The following is a 23,377-nucleotide window of genomic DNA, read 5'->3' on the forward strand; positions in this document are numbered from 1 at the left end:
GTTTGGGGCCCACCATTGTTTAAATGCCAGCACATCATACACCAGGAGGAGTGATCCTTAGATACTGAATCCCTGTGAAAATCCTCCTCCTTGTCTCCAGCCTGCCTTGACTCCCAGTATCTGTTTTTTGTTAGTTTTTAACTCCCTGTCTCTTGGCCTTGATGTGAGGCCTCCCATTCTGATAATAAAAGTTACTGATGCATGGCTTTAGGACCACGCTGTGTAATTAACATACTGGTATAGCACGAGGAATGCACCAAGCAGGGATAGGTGGTAGATAAGACAAGGGTTTGTTTATTGGCTAAGGTTTCCGATGCACAAGGGCAACATGCTTCGCTAAAAAGTATATAACCTTTGTATAATCTGTATTCAGGGTCCCCCCCTGGCTAGCAGGGGGACACCACGCTTGAGCGTAATAAACTTAGTGTCTTTTGGGAACTCTGCAGTTGTGGACTTTGTTTCTGTGCCTCTGCCTAGATTCGAACTGTGCGTGACCTATCAGGTGTAATTCGTAGCATTTGTGTGTGTGTCCTACCAGGTGTAATTCGCAGCATTTGTGTGTGTGTCCTACCAGGTGTAATTCGCAGCATTTGTGTGTGTGTCCTACCAGGTGTAATTCGTAACATTCCTATATTTGTAACCTCACCACAGACCCACACGATGGCAGGAGAAGGGTTCCTCTCCAACTATCAATGTTTGCTAACAAGAGAGAGGCTAATAAGGGGTCATGCTTTTTAGCTTTTCTATGCACCCACAAGGGCTAGTAACCTATATTTTAAAAAAATGAAAGCTAAAATTCTCTCACAATCATAAAAAGAAAAGGAGTACTTGTGGCACCTTAGAGACTAACCAATTTATTTGAGCATAAGCTTTCGTGAGCTACAGCTCACTTCATCAGATGGCTTATGCGCAAATAAATTGGTTAGTCTCTAAGGTGCCACAAGTACTCCTTTTCTTTTTGCGAATACAGATTAACACGGCTGTTACTCTGAAACCTCTCACAATCATAGGACTTCATGAGCTGAGACTTTAAGAGAAACATCAAATATTGCATGACTCAAAAAAAACCATCAGAGTTTGTAGTGATGAGAGTCTGTCTTCTTTATTCCAATTCATTAAATTCTTCTCTTCCTCATTATTCACTGGCTAGCTTTGAGCCAAGCACTGAGGAAGACTGTGTGGCATCTGTTGCTGATCCGTTTGTTATCAAAGCAACGTTTATATCTATCTGGTTCAGATGGGCTGGGCCATTCTCTGAGGTCACACCAGGCAATTTCAGAGTCTCTTCCTTGCTTGAGATCTTTATTCTAGCCTTTCAGGGTTCTCTGCTGTGTGAGTCTCCTGATTACGCAGGTTTCTCTTAAAGCTCTGGTTTGTATACAATGATACAGCACAGCTGGACTCTGGGTCAGGATTTATCTTCAATTCCAACCCTATGGAGATCAGCTTGTCCTGCATCTGGTAAGTTCTTGTGGGCAGCAGAGGCTTGTCTGGTGTTTTCCTCTCAGCTGGTCTGCAACAAGAGCCAGCTAGCATTTAAGACCACAGAGACTCACAATCTCTCTTAGTGGTAAATACTGAATAAGAAGTTCCTAAGGGCTTGTCTTCACTACTGCACTAATTTTTTGCTGCTGCATCAATGCAGCGTCATCCATTTAGCGCATCTGGTGAAGCCATATTATGTCAACAAGAGAGCATAATTACTCCACCTCAACACTTTAAGTCAATGTAGCTCATGGAACTCTTTGGTTGGTTTTTTCACACCTCTGAGCGAAGCAACTTACATCAACTTAAATGGTAGTGTAGACAAGGCCTAAATGTTTATCATACTTAGATGCTGCACCTGGGAATGCTACAGAAGGAGAGAGAGAATGCCTTGGAGAGGAAAAGCACTAAGTAAGTACTGAGTGCACTCATTACAGCTGTTTGGGCTTTTTTTACATAGAAAATTTAATTAAAACAAAAAGATCATTGACATCAACATTTTCAGTGGAAAATTCCTAGTTTTCCTCAAAAAAACTGAAAATTTCAGTTTTCAAACATAATTTTTTTTCTGTGTTCAGCTTTCCAATGAATCATCAACAAATTTTGAGGAAAGCTGATGCTACCCGGCAAGTTTTATACTCAATAAACAAGATTCCACCGGTGAAAACTTTGATCAGAAAACTTCCAACCAGCCCTTGCTATTTTTGTGGCAGTTCCCTCTAGGCAAACAGGAAATGGAAGGGTCTCATTTCACTCAGCAATGCCCCTAGTGGCCGAAGGGCAGTGTTGGTAGGCTCCTAAGGGGAGCCCCATATGTTCTGAGCCAGAAGGGATGTGATTAAGGCATATGAGGAACCCTGAGGCAGATAAGGGAAGGGAACAGGACTTTGGAGTCCTACAGTAATACAGGGCAGAGAAGGAGTGGCTGAGTGTGACTTTCAGAGCAGAATTCAAAGTCTGATGCTAATAAAAGCCCGTGACAATTTCCTGGTGAAGCTTGGAGTAGCCCACGGCTGGCTGGAGGAGAGCAGCTGCTGTGACAAAGTAAGTGCGTTGGCAAACACTCTTCTTGGGTGACCATTAAAATTGTGGGTTGGTTGACATACTGGGAAAGGAGGCCATGAGGATGCCCTGAGATCCTTTCAGGACCCTTGTAGGAAAATGACGTGAGAATTCAGAAAGCAGCAGATCCAATTACCTGAAGAGAGGAGCAAGGAGAAATTTGTGGCTCAAACAGCATGCTCCTGTGAGAGCAAGTGGCACCTGCCAGACCTAGAAAATGTTCATACAGAAGGGTGGAGAAGTGACATAACTTGCTTGCCTTCACCCAAAGCTTTCCATGCATCAGCTGCTCACTACTAAGTGGTACTAGCCAGTGAGTAAAAGAATCAGGGCTCAGAGGTCGGACTGGTGTTGATATCATCTGTGACGTCTCCTGTCTAATAACAGCTGGATCTGGGGTGAGCATTTAGTGCTGCCATAGGTTGGTGCCTCCAGCTCTTTTGAAAACATAGACACAAGTGGTGTCACCCTGCCACCTTCCCACTCCCACAACATCCCCAAGCAAAGAAACAAAGTATTGTGGCCCGGCCAGTGAAAGGGAAACAGAAATGGGACAAAAGTGGGTTGCACAGGTTGGAGAGAATACAATCTCTGGGAAGGAAGAGGCAATCCTGACTATTCCCATGGCCCTTTAGCCTTTCCTTCCTCTTTACAACCACATAGGTTAGAATGGCGTTTAGATTGAGAGCTTTCAAGACCTGAAGGGATCATTATAGTCATCTAGTCTGACGTCCTCTGTAACAGAGGCCATAGAATTCCCCCCAGGGATTTCTGCATCAAGCCCTATAATTCCTGTTTGCACTAGCCTGAATTTATGCTTCCAACACTGGATCTTGTTATACCTTTTTGTCTGTCAAATGAAAGAGCCCTCTACCCTTTGAAATAGTTTTCCCACTTACAGATTGTAACCTCATCCTGCTTTCCAGTGCTTGTTAACACTTAAAAAAATCTAGAGCCTCTTAACATGCCAAACCTAGCAGCAGCTGGGAGTATTATCAAAACTGGACCCTATGGGGTTAGTGCTGTACATTGCCATGTGGGAGGACCCGTAAATGTCTCACAAAATGGGACATAGGCATATGTGCCTCTGCAGCCATCTTTCTTTTAGAGTCTTGGGAGATTATTAACTAGTCTTTGTGTTGTTAACTAGAGCCGGTTGACAAAATCAAATTTTTCCACAGAAAAAATCAATCTTCCATGGAAATCTGAATACCAAAATATTTTTATTTGGAAATGATGACTCATAGGAGGTGTCATTCCTGTGCCTCATTGCCCCCCTTTTTCTCTGTAGGCCAGAAATCCTGGTCAGACAACTTCTCCTATGGCACACCATGGTCCTTCCTTCTGGAAATGGAGGCAGTACATCATGGGAGTCGTTGGCCATGGTGCATGATGGGAGATGTTGTCCTGCCAAGGATCTCAGCCTGCAGAGGAGAAAGGTGATATGTGGCACCTGAACTACAAATCCCATGAGGCACCACAGCAGCATAGCTGAATTGCAATATTTCTGGTTTAGTGCTTTCAGTTTTATGACAAAAAGGTGAAAAGTTCTGTGCAAAGGAGACCCTTTCCACACACACAAATATCCACTTAATGGAAAACAATTTTCAAATGAAAAACAGTTTTAATAGAAAAATTTTGGCCAGCTCTTTCATAAATGCTTTTGGGTCTGATCCCATGCCTTTGAAGTTAATGGGAATGTTTCCTTCACTTCAATGGGAGCAGGAGCAGGGCCTTTGTGCCAAAGGACTTGAGTAAATTTCACAATCTATCAGCCCTAGGATAATCAATTACACAGCTCTGGAAAATTCCATCCTGAAAAGTTAAAGATCCAGAAAGTTAAAAGCACCTGGAAACGAAGGGGTGGAATGGAGACACTAGAGCTCCGTGGTTGAGATTTTAAAAGTTTAATTTAATGGGAGTTGTGTGGCTGAATCCTTGAGTCAGCTTTTGGAATTGCAACCCTTATTTGTGGGTGTTGCTCGTGCTCCAATTATAGCTGCATGAGAAGGACAAAATCATGACAGGGACTCAAAAGGGGTTGAGCAATAAGTAATGAAGATTCCTACTCAGCATGGCCCAGGGGCTAATTTTGGAACCAGTATTATTACATATGCTTTAATCTGGGCCAATCACTCTTTTATGCAGCATCTTCACCATCATGGCAGCACCAGGAAGCACAGCCAATGGGGTGCTTGTGTTCATGCCCCCAAACAGCACTGGCATCGTCCAACAACGCCAGGGGGTCTCTGGTGGCATTTTTCAGACTCCTGAGATGGTGCAATGTGGGCCTCAGCAGTTCACAGTCATGAACCAACTTGGGAACCAACCTCTTGGGTCAGTGTACCCCAGGAGTCCCGCTGAACAGGTCGCGCAGCTGAAGAAAGTAGGGATGATGGAGATATTCCTCAAAGCACAGCCCAAGGCCCTGGGGGTAAGTGTGATCTTTGCTCTCAGTCCATGAGAATGAGTCATTTCGATGCAGAAGGGCCTACACAGGTGGATGAAGGCCTGAGCATGAGCAAACTCCAGACTCCACCCTTTTCTTTTTTACTTTAACCAACAGCTTTATGGGAAGGATGCATCAAGCCAGTGCCATCAAGTGACTTGGAATCTCTGAGACCAAGGGTAGATCTGACCTCTTCTTGAGACTTCATTGCTTTGTGGGGGGGAAGGGAATGAGAAGAATACATACAGGGTTCCAGGGGCAGTGAATCCTATTAGCTGCCCAAACAGGGAGAAATGAGGATTAATTAAGCAAAGGAGAAACAATGGGGGAAAGGATGACAAATCAACTGTTTCTGTAACTAAATGAATGAAACAGCCCCAAGTTGGCAGGGGCCATCTCGCTGGTGTAAATCGATGTAGCTTCATTGTGCTAATTCACTCCAGCTGAGGATCTGGTCTGAGAAAGAGCAGTTCAAACCCAGGGTCCCTCTCTTAGTTACTGCAGTGCAGAGCTGATTCCATTCAGCCTTGAACTACTAGTGAAATCAACCAACCTGCAACTTCTATTCATCAGTCTAGAGGAATATGCCAATGCTTCTTCATTTATTTATAATTATGTAAATAAATAGGCAAATAAATTAATAGATTAATAGATTTTAAGGCCTGTAGGGACCACTAGGATCATTTAGTTTGACCACCTGTGTATCACATCTGTATCACCAGAGAACTTCCCTGAATTAATTCCTATTTGAATTCAAGCATATCTTTTAGAAAGGCATCCAGTCTTGATTTTAAAATTATCAGTGATGGAGAATCCACCACAACCCTTGGTAAGTTGTTCCAATGGTTAGTTACCTTCAGTGTTAAACATTTATATCTTATCTCCAGTCCAAATTTGTCTAGCTTCAACTTCCAATGATTGGATTTGCTAGACCTTTGTCTGCTAGATTGAAGAGCCTGTTACTAAATTTTATTTCCCCACAGAGGTGCTTATAAATTGTGAACAAGTGAACCCTTAACCTTTTTAAGATAAGATAACCAGATTCCTGAGAATGTGCCGGTTTGGACTATCTTGTTGCAAAGTTAGGGCTCCTCTGGCTCAAAAGATCCAAAATCTCTGCTGGTGTACATAGTCACAGACCCATCCCTGTCAGTGGAGTTTTGTCCCACAGCAGGGAATTTGTTCGGAGTGGTTACTTGATCAGTGAATGTCAGTGTGGTGATGTCAAGGTTCCTTCCCCACTCTGAACTCTAGGGTACAGATGTGGGGACCTGCATGAAAGACCCCCTAAGCTTATTCTTACCAGCTTAGGTTAAAAACTTCCCCAAGGTACAAACTTTGCCTTGTCCTTGAACCGTACGCTGCCACCACCAAGTGTCTTAAACAAAGACCAGGGAAAGAGTCCACTTCCCCAAAAATATCCCCCCAAGCCCTACACCCCCTTTCCTGGGGAAGACTTGATAAGAATCCTCACCAATTTGTACAGGTGAACACAGACCCAAACCCTTGGATCTTAAGAACAATGAAAAATCAATCAGGTTCTTAAAAGAAGAATTTTAATTAAAGAAAAGGTAAAAGAATCACCTCTGTAAACTCAGGATGGTAAATACCTTACAGGTAATCAGATTCAAAACATAGAGAATCCCTCTAGGCAAAACCTTAAGTTACAAAAAGACACAAAAACCAGAATATACATTCCATCCAGCACAGTTTATTTTACCAGCCATTAAACAAAAGGAAATTAATGCATTTCTAGCTAGATTACTTACTAATTTAAGGAGTTGTGAGGCTGCATTCCTGATCTGTTCCCGGCAAAAGCATCACACAGACAGACCAAACCCTTTGTTCTTCCCCCCCGCCTCCAGATTTGAAAGTATCTTGTCCTCTCGTTGGTCATTTTGGGTCAGGTGCCAGCTAGGGTACCTTAGCTTCTTAACCCTTTACAGGTGAAAGGGTTTTTCCTCTGGCTAGGGGGGATTTTATAGCACTGTATACAGAAAGGTGGTTACCCTTCCCTTTATATTTATGACAGGTGATCTGTGGGTTTCTTGTACATAGTTGTCTGTAGGGTTCCAGTGTTGAAGCTGAATTGTGGTGTCCAGGAAGTTGATGTTGGTGTGGGAGTGTTCCAGAGAGAGTTTAACAGAGAGGTGAAGGTTATTGACATTATGGTGGAAATCTATGAAGGAGTTTAAGTTGTCTGTTCAGAGGATGAAAATACCATCCATGTATCTCAGATATATCATTGGTTTCATGGTACATTTTCCAGACATTCTTCTACAAGATGGCCCATGAAGAGATTGGCATACTGGGGACCCATCCTAATACCCATGGCTGTTACTATGGTTTGACAAAGTGTTTGTAATTGAATGTAAAACTATTATGGGTGAGGATGAAATGGATGAGTTTGGCAATGTGTTTGTGGTAGGTATCTGAAGGTTGTCCATTGTCTTGTAAATATTTAAGGCAGGCAGCTTTGCTGTCATTGTGAGGGATGTTGGTGTATTGGGAGTATCAAGGATGGCATTCTGCGGGACTTCATTGATGTTGCAGAGTTTATGAAGGAAGTCAGTTGTGTCCTGGAGGAAGCTGTCCCTTTGTGTGGTGAGTAGTATGAGGATGGTTTCTGTGAGACCCTATATTCCTTCAGTAAGAGTGCTGTGACCAGATATGACGGGTCTGCCTGGCTTCCCTTGTTTGTGTATCTTGGGAAGCATGTACAAGGTCCCTGGGGTGGATTCATGGTGGATGAGTTTGTAGAGTTTCTCTTGGAGCTATTTGGGGAAGAATTTGAAGATTTCCTTAAATTCCTGGGTAAATTGTGGTGTGAGGTCATCTTTGAGGTCTTTATAGTCAGTGTTGCTGGAGAGTTGTCAGTTGGCCTCATTAACGTAGTCATCATGGTTGAGGATTATAATGGCAACCCCTTTGTCTTCTGGTTTCATCACTCTGGCGATTAGATTTCAGGGACTGTACAGCTGTCGTCTCGGCAGTGGAGAGATTGTGATAGTGGTGATTGTTAAGGATTTCAGTAAAAAAAATTTGAAGCAATCAGTGTAATCAAGTGTGGTTTTGTCTGCTCTGTGGTATCCAGTCTGATGATTTTTTTCTGATTGTCAGTGATGATGTGGTAATTATGAGTAGAGTCATCAATTCTTTGAGTGGAGATGGTAGAATAATTTTTCCAGTTCTCTACATGTTAGTATGGTATCAGGTTCTGTTGTAGGGCAGAAGTTCAGTCCCTTAGAGTACAGAAAATTTCAGCTGCAGTTAGAGACAGTCTTTGTGAAATGATGTTTGGCTGTTGGGTAGTGTCAATGTTGTGGGCACTGGTGCCCTGGTTTCTCCTGGAAGTGCGGTTGTGGGTTGTGGAGTAGTTGTAGTTGGTTCCACTTTTTTTTTTTGTGTTGAATACCTGTCATCAGATTCCTTTGATGATTTACAAGTAACTTTCCTGGGCTTTTAGTTCCAGTGTGTGGGAGCACATGAAGATTTCTTGTTTGAGATGCTCCCTTCTGGAATATATGAGGTTCAAAAAGTAGTTCCTTCATTTTTCTGAAGTCCATCTGCAGAGCTTTTCAACATATTTGGAATTATATGTAGTGGCAAGAGGGTTGTGATGGTGAGATGTCTGAGGATGATATTTTCTGTCTTGACTTTTCTCAGGAAGTAGATGTCGCTCTTAAGTTTTGTTTCCTTTTTCTTCATGTTCTGGAGTTTCTACTTCAGATAGCAAAATTTGTTATCTTCCATTATTATATGCAGTGTTGTTGTAGCTATGTTGGTCTCAGGATATTAGAGAGACAAAGTGGGTGAAGTGATATCTTTTATTGGACCAACTTCTGTTGGTAAGAGAGAGACAAGCTTTCGAGCTCACACAGATTTGCTTCTCTGATTCATTCTTTGGTGGTGATTCCTGTCACTGTTGAGGGAGTCACTAGGGGAACCACATTTTTTCAATGGGAAATGTAGTTTCCGCAAAATCAGAATTTTCCATTGAGAAAATCAAAACCAAAATATTTTGTTTTGGGGTGGGACTTCCCAAATCAAAGTGCTTCAGTTTGTCAAACTGAACTGAAATGTTTCCCCTCAGGTCAGTTTGACATTGAAACGGCATCCACCTGAGCTGCTACAAAGCCTCAAGGAAGTTCTAGTTCAGAGGGTGGTGTAGGACTGGCTCCCTGTTCCAAACTACGTCTTCCAAGATGCACTGCGGTCTTCTCTTTTACTGGACCACTACGGTATGTCATGGGAGTCCCATGATTCCACAAATGTAGGTGTAGTCCAGCTAGGAAGTCTAGCCCATAGAAGAGAATGGGGACACTAGGCACCCCAACTACAATTCCCACAAGGCAACACACTGACTCAGGTGGACTCAGTCCAGCGTTAACCAAGCCTAAATGAAATATTTCAAGTCAGTTTGACAAACTGAAACTAAATTTTTCAACATTTCCAAACTGAAATTTTTCAGTTTTCAGATTAAAACAAGTCTCTAGAGATTAGAATTTCCCACAGGATGGAATTTTCAATTTCCAATCAGCTCTGCTCAGGACATGGTGCTCCACTCCTCCACCAGGTGGCAAAGAATTGGCTCCTCTTACTACCCCATTGTCTTCCCACAGGCCATCCAGATCCTGACTGGGCTGATGCACATTGGCTTTGGGGGTGTCTCTACAGTTTTCATCCGACACTACGCTTCCATCTCTTTTATTGGAGGATATCCCTTCTGGGGAGGACTTTCTGTGAGTAGAATAAATGGAATCATTCATAAAATGATGGCATGGCCACATGGATAAATAATCACTGTCTATCATTAATGCTCTACCCATCTATCAGGACTGAAGTGATACACATAAGATAAACAAAGGGCAAGATGGACACTTCCAGAATCTTAATGCACTTTCTAAACATGAGTGAAATACACCTCATAAAACACTAGTGAGTTAGATATTATTATCCCCATTTTAAAGATGGGACATCAAGGGGCTAATGGAGTCACCCAAGGTAATGCAGTTGGATTGTGGCAGAAGTGAGTATAGAATCCAGATCTCCTGATTCCTCCTCATTTACTTCAAACTTCCTGTATGTATCAAGAGACAATGCAGACTGTAGCTATGGTCGATAAGAAACAAATACCTAGTACAGCACTACCAAACTCAACCCACAAAGGGAAAGTGACAGTGTGCGGTCAGCTCAGGAACCTGCAGCAGATGTCACTCCACTGGGATATGGTAAAACATTAGTCCATCTAAACTAGCATGCCTCTTAGTCTGCTGCCACGCTTGCTGCTGTCACTTGGTAGATCATTGGCCCATCTAAGGTGCTGACCTATTTTCTGCCATTACAGCAGATCATTCATCTGCATCATGCAGTGCCCCAGATCAGGCTTCAAAATACCTTCCCCATGTTTGTGTCACCTTAGACCCCCCCACAATAAAACCCACCCACATGCACTTGAAAGACAGGTGCCTTCCACCAGCTACCACTCTCACAATCCCTGCTACCCCACCTTGCCTGTTCTACATGTTGGGTGTCCTGGCTTCTCGTTTTGAAAATCTGCTCATCCTATTCACCAAAACTGTCTTGTTGGGCTGCTGTTAAGGACCAAGCTCCTGTGAAATCCCTGCCTTAACCCCTCTGCTGGCCCAATGTTGGCACTCAGACATCTGTGAAATCATTGGCTCAGCACTTCTGGCTACTGGGCTGATGTCAAAACCCAAGCCTTTGTGAGGTCACTGTCTGAGCACCCTAGTTTACTAGGCTTAGCTCAAGGCTCAGGTCTCCATCCTTTAGTGAATCTCCTGGCTGAACTAGACCCTGTTAGGGTTTATCTACCCGGAATGGGGAAAGAACCTTGGCTGATGAGCAAAAAGGGCAAATCTCCTGCCAGGTTCCAAACCAGGGACCCGTTCAACTATCAAGTGAAATTGGTCACTGGTCTGCCATAGAAAGCAGAGTGTGGAGGTGACAGCAGGGGTCACTGCAGGTCTGGACTTTATTTAGCATGTACATAGTCATCTAGCCAAGTGATGGCATCTTCAATGGTGTGATGCAGTTCTTCTAGGCCACCGCTGGACTGAGGCATGTTAGCACTGCTGGGAGGCTGGGGAGGACAGCACTGGAATAGCAGGGGGTACTGCAGGTCAGGCTTGAGATGTGGAGGTGCTCAGATACCATGGTGACGGGAGTACTATACAATCTCCATAGGTAGAGAAGTAGGTGTCAGATGGCACATCTGCACTGAGTGGAAGATGGGGTGAGGAACCTGGTGACTTCCTGAGCTCTTCTCAGGACCATCCTTTCATGCTCTATTAATGGAGAGAGGAGCAAGAACTCAGAAGGAGAAGAGAAGAAGAGGAGGAGGAGAATCTGTGGGGAAGGATTATGGTATGGGTGTCACCTTAACAGATTAGATTGAAGTGAACCTGGATGGCAGCATTATTAGATGGAAAGTGCTTTCTAAGCATTAGGTATAATTATTATGACTGCCCCTGCTGAGGGAAGTGTGTCATTCTTTCCCTTTGCTTCCATCACATACAGCCTGTCTTGGAGGAGTGATCATTCTTGTAAGTGTGAAATATGAATGATGGTTTTCTCTTTCCTGGGCAGTTTGTCATTTCTGGATCCCTCTCGGCTGCAGCTGAGAATCATCGCAACACCTGTTTGGTGAGTTTCTAGATATTGTTTCCTCCTCTTCCCTAATGTGGGGGATACTCAGAGTTTAGCTCTGCTTCGCCCAGGGCACTATCCAGGAAGAGAGTTGCTGATGAGAGAGCAGAGAGCTTGTTCATCAAGAACACAGTGAAGGAATGTTGGAGAAGGAGAAGGTGGGGGAGGTAATATAGTTTACTGGACCAGCTTGTGCTGGAACACGTGTTGGAGAGGAAGACAGAAGAGACAAATGAGGAGCCGAAGGAGAAAAGGGGCTATTTTAAACTACTCCCTGCTGTCTGCCTCAGTATTCTTAGTGATGCTGAACTGAGAGCCAGTAGAGCTAATTCCTCACTCTGCCGGAAACCTTGGGCAAGTCTCTTCACCACTCTGTGTTTCACTATCCCTCTTGTGTGTTTAGATCATAAGCTCTTGGGGGCAGGGACTGTATATGTGTGTGTATGTACAGCACCCTGCACAATGAACAACCAGTCTCAATTGGAACCTCTAGCTGTTATCATAGTAAGAGTCAGCTGGGCTTATCTAACTTTCCCAAAGAAGTTCAGGGTTTGAGTTGAGTGTAAGGTTCAGGCTGGTTCTTATATCTTCTTTCTATTAAATTTTTATTTAAAATTTCTCAGTATATACTGTGACAAAGTTCCTCCTCTACCTTGGTGGGTCTTGCACTTATTGGCAGATTTGCTCACCTTGGAGCTTCGCGGCAGCCCTCAGTTTGGCCGTTTTCATGAACCCACAGTCCAGGTCAACTCCTCTTGTGTCTGACCAGGAGTTGGGAGGTTTGGGGGGAACCCGGGCCCGCCCTCTACTCTGGGTTCCAGCCCAGGGCCCTGTGGAATGCAGCTGTCTAGAGTGCCTCCTGGAACAGCTGTGCGATGGCTACAACTCCCTGGGCTACTTCCTCATGGCCTCTTCCCAACACCTTCTTTATCCTCACCATAGGATCTTCCTCCTGGTGTCTGATAATGCTTATACTCCTCAGTCCTCCAACAGTATGCGTTCTCATTCTCAGCTCCTAGTGCCTTTTGCTCCCAGCTCCTTACACACACACCACAAACTGAAGTGAGCTCCTTTTTAAATCCAGGTGCCCTGATTAGCCTGCCTTAATTGATTCTAGCAGCTTCTTGATTGGCTGCAGGTGTTCTAATCAGCCTGTCTGTCTTAATTGTCTCCAGAAGGTTCCTGATTGTTCTGGAACCTTCCCTGTTACCTTACCCAGGGAAAAGGGACCTACTTAACCTGGGGCTCATATATCTGTCTTCTATTACTCTCCTGTAGCCATCCGGCCCAACCCTGTCACAATACAGAATAAATAAACTATATGGACACTTTTCATAATACAGTAACCATTTGCTACCTAATCTTAGCTGTACTTGAAACATTTAATTATTCATATGTATATATATAATATGAATGGTTAAAATATAAATCAATTATTTGTATTACACAATTTACAAACAAGCAAAATTTGTTTATAAAAATCCAACTAATTAAACCAAAAAAATTAAGTTAACCTAAAGAATAGAAGCAAAGTTCAGAGGAGGGGATTAGAGATGCGGAGGAAATGAAATGGGTAAAGAGGAGGGAGAAGTAAGGGAGCTCATTCGTTTAACAGGATCATTCAAATACTTCCAGGAGAGCATCCCATATCTCTGAGAATTTTTCTTGGGTATGTCTGTTACAATACACACGTCTTTCCATGGTGGCCACACTTATGATATCTATGCTCCAGTCATCAATTGTTGGTCATTCTTTGGATTTCCATGCTTGTAGTACTGGTCTCATAGTACTAGTGCTCTGCTTAGCCAAAGTTTTTCAGATTTATTCACCTTCCAGTTAACATCCATTAGGGTTAAAATTACATTTTTGGCTGGTAACACAATTTTATCTGACAGGAAAAACTCTGCAATTAAGTTCTGCCCAAAACATATGAGTGCTGGAGCATTCCCAGAACACACAGGTGGGCTGGTTCTTATTTTAACCAAACCTGTTCTCTGCCTACACACAGCCTGACCCTCTGCACGTCTCTTTCAGATGAGAGGCAGCCTGGGAATGAACATCACTAGCGCCATCTTCTCAGCCATTGGGATCATTCTCTTGCTAACGGAGCTGATTATTAATGCATCAAATTACAGCTACACTTATGAAGTATTTCTTTTGTTGGTAAGTGACCAGACTCTGCCATAGAACCATAGAAGTATAAGGCTGGAAGGGATCGAGGTCGTCCAGCCCATCCCCCTGCACAGAAGCAGGGTTACGTCTACCTGGAGCATCCCTAACAGGTTTATTTAAAATACCAGGTACCTGGAATTGTCCCAAGCCTTTGACCCCAGGGTAGAAACTATCCATGTCTTCAGCTCCAGACTTTCTGATTTGGTTCTGCTGGATAAAGCCAGTGTCAAAACTCCCGTCAATGTTAAAAATCAGGCGGGGACCATGTTTTTCTTCTGTTTTTACAGCACCAAGCACAATATGGTCCTGATCTATGACTGGGATTTCCAGGCGCTTTCAACATACAAATTTAGAACAACTCCTGTTGATTTCAGCAGGAGTGGACCCAAATGTCTGTTTTATTTTATTTAACCCCACTTTGCACGGATGGGGCACTGAGGCACAGGGGAGTGAAGCCACTTGTCCAAAGTCACATGCAGGAAAGTGGTAGAACTCAGAACTGAACCCAGCTCTTCTGAGTTCTATTCCATTGTTTGAGCGACTAGGCCACACAGCCTCCCCTAGGCTTTATGATCCTCCATCTTCACAAATGGCTGCATCTCAGAGACACTGATTCCTGTAGATCCAAGAGAAAACAGAAGTCTATGATCTCCTGACAGTGGTGTGGCTCCAGGCATCACAATTACCAGGGCTGCTGAACAGTTTCAATGAGGAGAAGAATTCTGTGTGCCTGGGAGGAGGGAAGAACTGGAACCGAATTTCTGTGTCCCCAGAATTGGACTCCCCACTACGTTCCCTTGGAGGGAAAAGAGGGGTTTTTATGTACCTCACGGCACCCCTGTGCAGTGTGTTACCTCTAGCAGTCAAAATTAATTAGCATCCCCTGTGGTTTTGTGCTCTCCAGAGTGCCGGGAAGGGGATCACCTACATGCTGCTTTTGTTCACCATCCTGGAGTTTTCCATTGCCGTCTCAAGCGCATACTTTGCATCCCAAGCCATCCGCTATACCCCCAACACTGTGAGTCTTTCAGCTCTCAAACGGGACGTGAGTCAGATCATGTGTTGAATGGAAGAGAAGATGTCTGCCTGAACAAAGTGCCCACCCTGATGGGAGGAGTGTCCCTGGGGAAGGACCTGAATGTCTCTTGGGGGGCACTGAAGGGGGAAAGTGACAGCCCTTGAGTTAGGCTGGTTGAAAATTTGGTCAAATAGTTTTCTTGATGGGAAATTGGGGTTTTGACTAAATGAGAATTTTAGCAGAAAGCACCTGCTTTCTTCACAAAATATTTCTATTTTGCCAAAACACTGAACACCTGAAAACAAACTATTTAAATACAAAGTGGCACCATGCCTCTTGATGGCAGTTGTAGTTCAGCTGCGGCATGCTCCCATTTTCCTCTATGGGCTGCGTTCTCTAGCTGGACTACATCTCCCATGATGCACCATTGCCAGGGCCCATGTGACACATCCCCCTCCTCTCCCCAACAAAGGGAAAGTGGTAAATCATGGGAGATATAGTCCTGCCAGTGACCATGGCTCTTAGAGGACAATAGAAGTTGTGATGCACCATGGTTGCACATTGAATCAAAATATTTTGGCGGTTGACAGACTTTTGACGACATTTTTGGCAGAGGAAATTGCCCATTTTCTGGCCCTTTTTATCCTGATTCCTAACCAGGCTGCTAACACCATAGTCCAAGTGAATGAATTTTTTTTATGGGAGGGGGAAATAATCCCAGTTTTCACTGCCACCACATTGACCTTCATTGTCAGTGTTTTAATTTCCATATATCAGAGGGGTAGCCGTGTTAGTCTGGTCTGTAAAAGCGGCTAAGAGCCCTGTGGCACCTTATAGACTAACCGATGTATTGGAACATAAGCTTTCATGCATGCATCCGACGAAGTGGGTATTCACCCATGAACGCTTATGCCTTAATTTCCACAGGGATTTATTTTATCTCTCTGTGCCAGGTGGGGAGGAACAGGAGACTGTAACTGGGCCAGAACCTGAACTGCAATCCCTCGTTTTTGTGCCACTGAAAGTCACTGGCTGTCCTCAGCAGAGAATTCCCTTGGCACAGAATTCCCACCTGGCACCACCAGCCCTTACTCTCTTGGTGGAGGGCATGCACTGAGGGCACGGTCGGAGTCCCTTGTATTCCAGCAATACCTTGGGGGAAGAGGCGCCATCTTTCTCAGTTAGAATATCATAGAATCATAGAATATCAGGGTTGGAAGGGACCCCTGAAGGTCATCTAGTCCAACCCCCTGCTCGAAGCAGGACCAATTCCCAGTTAAATCATCCCAGCCAGGGCTTTGTCAAGCCTGACCTTAAAAACTTCCAAGGAAGGAGATTCCACCACCTCCCTAGGCAACGCATTCCAGTGTTTCACCACCCTCTTAGTGAAAAAGTTTTTCCTAATATCCAATCTAAACCTCCCCCACTGCAACTTGAGGCCATTACTCCTCGTTCTGTCATCTGCTACCATTGAGAACAGTCTAGAGCCATCCTCTTTGGAACCCCCTTTCAGGTAGTTGAAAGCAGCTATCAAATCCCCCCTCATTCTTCTCTTCTGCAGGCTAAACAATCCCAGCTCCCTCAGCCTCTCCTCATAAGTCATGTGTTCTAGACCCCTAATCATTTTTGTTGCCCTTCGCTGGACTCTCTCCAATTTATCCACATCCTTCTTGTAGTGTGGGGCCCAAAACTGGACACAGTACTCCAGATGAGGCCTCACCAATGTCGAATAGAGGGGGACGATCACGTCCCTCGATCTGCTCGCTATGCCCCTACGTATACATCCCAAAATGCCATTGGCCTTCTTGGCAACAAGGGCACACTGCTGACTCATATCCAGCTTCTCGTCCACTGTCACCCCTAGGTCCTTTTCCGCAGAACTGCTGCCTAGCCATTTGGTCCCTAGTCTGTAGCGGTGCATTGGATTCTTCCGTCCTAAGTGCAGGACCCTGCACTTATCCTTATTGAACCTCATCAGATTTCTTTTGGCCCAATCCTCCAATTTGTCTAGGTCCTTCTGTATCCTATCCCTCCCCTCCAGCGTATCTACCACTCCTCCCAGTTTAGTATCGTCCGCAAATTTGCTGAGAGTGCAATCCACACCATCGTCCAGATCATTTATGAAGATATTGAACAAAACCGGCCCCAGGACCGACCCCTGGGGCACTCCACTTGACACCGGCTGCCAACTAGACATGGAGCCATTGATCACTACCCGTTGAGCCCGACAATCTAGCCAGCTTTCTACCCACCCTATAGTGCATTCATCCAGCCCATACTTCCTTAACTTGCTGACAAGAATACTGTGGGAGACCGTGTCAAAAGCTTTGCTAAAGTCAAGAAACAATACATCCACTGCTTTCCCTTCATCCACAGAACCAGTAATCTCATCATAAAAGGCGATTAGATTAGTCAGGCATGACCTTCCCTTGGTGAATCCATGCTGGCTGTTCCTGATCACTTTCCTCTCATGCAAGTACTTCAGGATTGATTCTTTGAGGACCTGCTCCATGATTTTTCCAGGGACTGAGGTGAGGCTGACTGGCCTGTAGTTCCCAGGATCCTCCTTCTTCCCTTTTTTAAAGATTGGCACTACATTAGCCTTTTTCCAGTCATCCGGGACTTCCCCGGTTCGCCACGAGTTTTCAAAGATAATGGCCAATGGCTCTGCAATCACAGCCGCCAATTCCTTCAGCACTCTCGGATGCAACTCGTCCGGCCCCATGGACTTGTGCACGTCCAGCTTTTCTAAATAGTCCCTAACCACCTCTATCTCCACAGAGGGCTGGCAATCTCTTCCCCATTTTGTGATGCCCAGCGTAGCAGTCTGGGAGCTGACCTTGTTAGTGAAAACAGAGGCAAAAAAAGCATTGAGTACATTAGCTTTTTCCACATCCTCTGTCACTAGGTTGCCTCCCTCATTCAGTAAGGGGCCCACACTTTCCTTGGCTTTCTTCTTGTTGCCAACATACCTGAAGAAACCCTTCTTGTTACTCTTGACATCTCTCGCTAGCTGCAGCTCCAGGTGCGATTTGGCCCTCCTGATTTCATTCCTACATGCCCGAGCAATATTTTTATACTCTTCCCTGGTCATATGTCCAACCTTCCACTTCTTGTAAGCTTCTTTTTTATGTTTAAGATCCGCTAGGATTTCACCATTAAGCCAAGCTGGTCACCTGCCATATTTACTATTCTTTCGACTCATCGGGATGGTTTGTCCCTGTAACCTCAACAGGGATTCCTTGAAATACAGCCAGCTCTCCTGGACTCCTTTCCCCTTCAAGTTAGTCCCCCAGGGGATCCTGGCCATCCGTTCCCTGAGGGAGTCAAAGTCTGCTTTCCTGAAGTCCAGGGTCCGTATCCTGCTGCTTACCTTTCTTCCCTGCGTCAGGATCCTGAACTCAACCAACTCATGGTCACTGCCTCCCAGATTCCCATCCACTTTTGCTTCCCCCACTAATTCTACCTGGTTTGTGAGCAGCAGGTCAAGAAAAGCGCCCCCCCTAGTTGGCTCCTCTAGCACTTGCACCAGGAAATTGTCCCCTACGCTTTCCAAAAACTTCCTGGATTGTCTATGCACCGCAGTATTGCTCTCCCAGCAGATATCAGGAAAATTAAAGTCACCCATGAGAATCAGGGCATGCGATCTAGTAGCTTCCGTGAGCTGCCGGAAGAAAGCCTCATCTACCTCATCCCCCTGGTCCGGTGGTCTATAGCAGACTCCCACCACTACATCACTCTTGTTGCACACACTTCTAAACTTAATCCAGAGACACTCAGGTTTTTCTACAGTTTCGTACCGGAGCTCTGAGCAGTCATACTGCTCCCTTACATACAGTGCTACTCCCCCACCTTTTCTGCCCTGCCTGTCCTTCCTGAACAGTTTATAACCATCCATGACAGTACTCCAGTCATGTGAGTTATCCCACCAAGTCTCTGTGATTCCAATCACATCATAGTTCCTTGACATCACCAGGACCTCCAGTTCTCCCTGCTTGTTTCCAAGGCTTTGTGCATTCGTATATAAGCACTTGAGATAACCTGTTGATCGCCCCTCATTCCCAGTATGAGGCAGGAGCCCTCCCCTCACAGACATTTCTGCCTGTGCTTCCTCCTGGTATCCCTCTTTCCCACTTACCTCAGGGCTTTGGTCTCCTTCCCCCGGTGAACCTAGTTTAAAGCCCTCCTCACTAGGTTAGCCAGCCTGCTGGCAAAGATGCTCTTCCCTCTCTTCGTAAGATGGAGCCTGTCTCTGCCCAGCACTCCTCCTTCATGGAACACCATCCCATGGTCAAAGAATCCAAAGCCTTCTCTCCGACACCACCTGCGTAGCCATTCGTTGACTTCCACGATTTGACGGTCCCTACCCAGGCCTTTTCCTTCCACGGGGGGGATGGACGAGAACACCACTTGTGCCTCAAACTCCTTTATCCTTCTTCCCAGAGCCACGTAGTCCGCAGTGATCCGCTCAAGGTCATTCTTGGCAGTATCATTGGTGCCCACGTGGAGAAGCAGGAAGGGGTAGCGATCCGAGGGCTTGATGAGTCTCGGCAGTCTCTCCGTCACATCGCGAATCTTAGCCCCCGGCAAGCAGCAGACTTCTCGGTTTTCCCGGTCAGGGCGGCAGATAGATGACTCAGTCCCCCGGAGGAGAGAGTCCCCGACCACCACCACCCGCCTTCTCCTCTTGGGAGTGGTGGTCGTGGAACCCCCAACCTCAGGACATCGCATCTCATGCCTTCCAACCAGCGGAGTCTCCTTCTGCTTTCTCGCCCCAGACATATCATCTGGTCCACTCTCCGCAACGGTACCTGCGGAGACAACATGAAAGCGGTTAGTTACCTGTGTCTGTGTTACTGGAACCCGGACATTCCGCTTACCAGTTGCTGGGGGGTGCTCAACCCCCGTTCTGCCCCAGGCCCCAACCCCACTCCACATCTTCCCCAAGCCCCTGCCCTGCCTCTTCCTGCTCTGCCTCTTCCCGCCCTGTTCTGCCCCCTCCCCCAAGCGTGCCCCTCACTCCTTCCCATCCCCCACCCCTAGCACCTCCTGCACGCCGCTGAACAGCTGAGCACGGCAGGCAGCAGGCACTGGGAAGGAGGGGAAGGAGCTGATCAGAGGGGCTGCCAGTGGGCAGGAAGCACTGGGGGGAAGGGTGAGAAGCTGATCGGGGGGGCTGCCGATGGGTGCTGAACACCCACTATTTTTTATGTGAGTGCTCCAGGGCTGGAGCATCCACAGAGTCAGTGCCTATGCTTGGGGTCATCACCAGCCTTGATGTTTTAGAGCAGCTGTTGGGACTAACACAGAGCCAGCCATGGAGTCATGATGCTGCAAACTCCCCTCCCAAAAGCTACAGCTGTGGACATTCCCTAGGGGGACAATGTTTCTAGCCAGACAGCAAAATAAATGAATCCAGGCAACAAAAACTCCTTGTTTGGGGTCAACTCACTGCTGTGATGCTGGTGTAGAATCTGACCTTCCCAAGGCTGTCTGCCTCCCATTCAGCAGTTCTCAGGGCGGTTCCTCTGAGCACCTTTGCATAACAAAGGGAGTAGCTGAGGTGAGGTTGACCCTTGTTGACCTGGGAGTAAGTAATCTCACACACTGATGGACTAACATTTTCTCAAACTGTGGTAAAACTGTGTTTTTATGAAGAACCCACCCCTCCGTTTTTGTCTAAATTTTCCACAGACCTTTTTTATTTTTTTCAGCAGCAATTGTAATACTAGAATATTTTGACAAAACCAAAATATTTCAGTTTGGAAATACTGCCATGGTGCCTGATAGGGGTTGTAGTTTGAATGCCTCATGTTGCCATTCTCTTACGTAGGCCAAGCACCTTGGCCTGACTTCAACTACCTGCTGCTTTCAACTACCTGAAAGGGGGTTCCAAAGAGGATGGCTCTAGACTGTTCTCAATGGTAGCAGATGACAGAACGAGGAGTAATGGTCTCAAGTTGCAGTGGGGGAGGTTTAGATTGGATATTAGGAAAAACTTTTTCACTAAGAGGGTGGTGAAACACTGGAATGCGTTGCCTAGGGAGGTGGTGGAATCTCCTTCCTTGGAAGTTTTTAAGGTCAGGCTTGACAAAGCCCTGGCTGGGATGATTTAACTGGGAATTGGTCCTGCTTCGAGCAGGGGGTTGGACTAGATGACCTTCAGGGGTCCCTTCCAACCCTGATATTCTATGATTCTATGATTCTATGACTACAACTCCCATGATGCGAAATTGCTTCCCCTCTTGGTGAGGGGAGGTTGTTGTATCCTAGGCATCCCTGGTCATGGTGTGTCATGGGAAATGTAGTCTGACCCATAGCGAAGAATTGGGACACCAGGCGACCAAACTGCATCTCCCATGAGCATCTCCAAATTGAAATCTTTCGGATTACAGGCACTCTTTTGAGGTGAAAAATTTAATTTTTCCCACGAAACGGGACACTTTTCATAAAATATTTCACAGAAAAGTTTGGGGTTTGTTCATTTTTGGTTCTTTTTGTTTTGTTTTTTGGAGGGTTTTTTTGTTTTGTTTTTTAAAATCAGCATTTCGACAGGAAATTTTCAAGCATCCCTAGCAAGAAGCACAGAGGAATGCTCTGTGGCATAGTGAGACCTACCACATTAACCCTTTAAGTGCATCTCAGCAAATCTGCTGCAGTCAGGACCCAAGAGAACTTCTAGTTTCTTTATCCAAAATGTCATCACTATATCAAGAGACCAGAGTTATGTTCGTGACACCTGAGACCCATGCAACTACACAAAGAAAATCCTACCAATAGTGAGTAGGGGGTTGATAGTGATGATGGCACAGATTCATCCTTGTTGTAATGCCAGTCAGTACAGGAGACTTACACGAGGGATGCACCTGTCCCAGTTATACCAACTAGAGGGATTAGGAAGACGATGGTGGTAGTGTTGAAAAATGTGTTGATGAAAGGGAGTGGAAGAGTGAGGAAGGTGATGGGGGTGAGCATGGAAGACTGAGAAAGGTGATGGGGGTGAAGAATGTGAGGAAGATGATGGAGCGAGAATAGAGGGGTGAGGAAGGTGATGGTTGTGGGGATGAGAATGGAGATAATGATGTTACCAGTGAGGACTGATCTCTTTTGTTCTGCAGGCCATGTTGTTCATGCCATATGTTGCCAATGCAAATGTTGGGGTTCCTTCTGCACAAATGGCCTCTCCAGCACCTCACACCAATGTGGCTTAGACCCCAAAGACGAGACCGAGTAATGGGCTTCATAACGAACTCCTACCAGAGATTGCTCCAGCTGTGGCTCCTATTGAGAAGTAAAATCCAATGTAAATGAATTACACAAAGTTCTGTATTAATATGCCTAGTAAGGAATCTATTTGTCAAAAAAAAAAATGTACCAGACTTTTTTTGGGGGGGGTCTGTATTGTTACAGACATACTTGCTGACCGATATTTTGAAATAAATTACCAAAATAATTGTAACTTGCATTAGTATATTGTGATATTTTAACAAATAAAATATATGCAGATTGTTCCTTCCTGAGTGCAGTACTTTGAATTTGTCCTTATTGAATTTCATCCTATTTACTTCAGACCATTTCTCCAGTTTGTCCAGATCCTTTTGAATTTTTATTCTTTCATCCAAAGAATTTGAAACTCCTCCCAGCTTGGTATCATCCTTAATCTTTATAAGTGTACTCTCTCTGCCATTATCTAAATCAGAGGTCAGCAACCTTCAGCACGTGGCCCATCAGGGTAATCTGCTGGTGGTCCGTGAGACATTTTGATGACATTGACGGCCCCCCGCAGCTCCCAGTGGCCGTGGTTCACTGTTCCCACCCAATGGGAGCTGTGGGAAGCGGTGGCCAGCACGCCCCTGCGGCCCGCCGCTTCCTGCAGCTCCCATTGGCCAGGAACGGCAAATCGCGGCCACTGGGAGCTGGGGGGGCTGTGCCTGTGGATGGTCAATGTCAGCAAAATGTCTCGCGGCCCACCAGCGAATTACCCTGACGGGCCACATGCGGAAGGTTACCAACCCCTGATCTAAATCATGGACAAAGATATTGAACAGAACAAGACCCAGAACTAATCTCTGCGGGACCCCACTCAACATACCCTTCCAGCTTGACTGTGAACCACTGATAACTACTCTCCGGGAATGGTTTTCAGTTATGCACCCACATTATAGTAGCTCCATCTAGGTTGTATTTCCCTAGTTTATTTATGAGACAGTCATGTGAGTCAGGTTTCAGAGTAACAGCCGTGTTAGTCTGTATTCGCAAAAAGAAAAGGAGTACTTGTGGCACCTTAGAGACTAACCAGTTTATTTGAGCATGAGCTTTCGTGAGCTACAGCTCACTTCATCGGATGCATACTGTGGAAACTGCAGCAGACTTTATATATACACAGAGAATATGAAACAATACCTCCTCCCACCCCACTGTCCTGCTGGTAATAGCTTATCTAAAGTGATCATCAGGTTGGGCCATTTCCAGCACAAATCCAGGTTTTCTCACCCTCCACCCCCCCACACAAATTCACTCTC

The 23,377-nt window shown here is 45.4% G+C and overlaps 1 protein-coding gene across 1 annotated transcript; it reads left to right on the forward strand.

The window, feature by feature from the left end:
• Positions 1 to 4,708: 4,708 nt before the first annotated feature.
• LOC144266430 (membrane-spanning 4-domains subfamily A member 15-like) lies at positions 4,709 to 22,066 on the forward strand. Its single transcript, XM_077819885.1, has 6 exons — positions 4,709 to 4,981; positions 9,619 to 9,738; positions 11,606 to 11,662; positions 13,700 to 13,828; positions 14,742 to 14,855; positions 21,974 to 22,066. The coding sequence occupies exons 1-6, from the start codon at positions 4,709 to 4,711 to the stop codon at positions 22,064 to 22,066; spliced, it is 786 nt and encodes a 261-aa protein (XP_077676011.1).
• Positions 22,067 to 23,377: the final 1,311 nt, after the last annotated feature.

The sequence above is a fragment of the Eretmochelys imbricata genome, chromosome 6, assembly GCF_965152235.1.
Source record: "Eretmochelys imbricata isolate rEreImb1 chromosome 6, rEreImb1.hap1, whole genome shotgun sequence".
Taxonomy (NCBI): domain Eukaryota; kingdom Metazoa; phylum Chordata; order Testudines; family Cheloniidae; genus Eretmochelys; species Eretmochelys imbricata.

Bases quoted from the DNA above. Each gene is read 5' to 3' on its own strand.
- LOC144266430 (XM_077819885.1), top strand. From the start codon at position 4,709: ATGGCAGCACCAGGAAGCACAGCCAATGGGGTGCTTGTGTTCATGCCC. The intron at 9,739-11,605 runs GTGAGTAGAATA...TTTCCTGGGCAG, and splicing joins CCTTCTGGGGAGGACTTTCT to TTTGTCATTTCTGGATCCCT. The intron at 14,856-21,973 runs GTGAGTCTTTCA...TTTGTTCTGCAG, and splicing joins TCCGCTATACCCCCAACACT to GCCATGTTGTTCATGCCATA.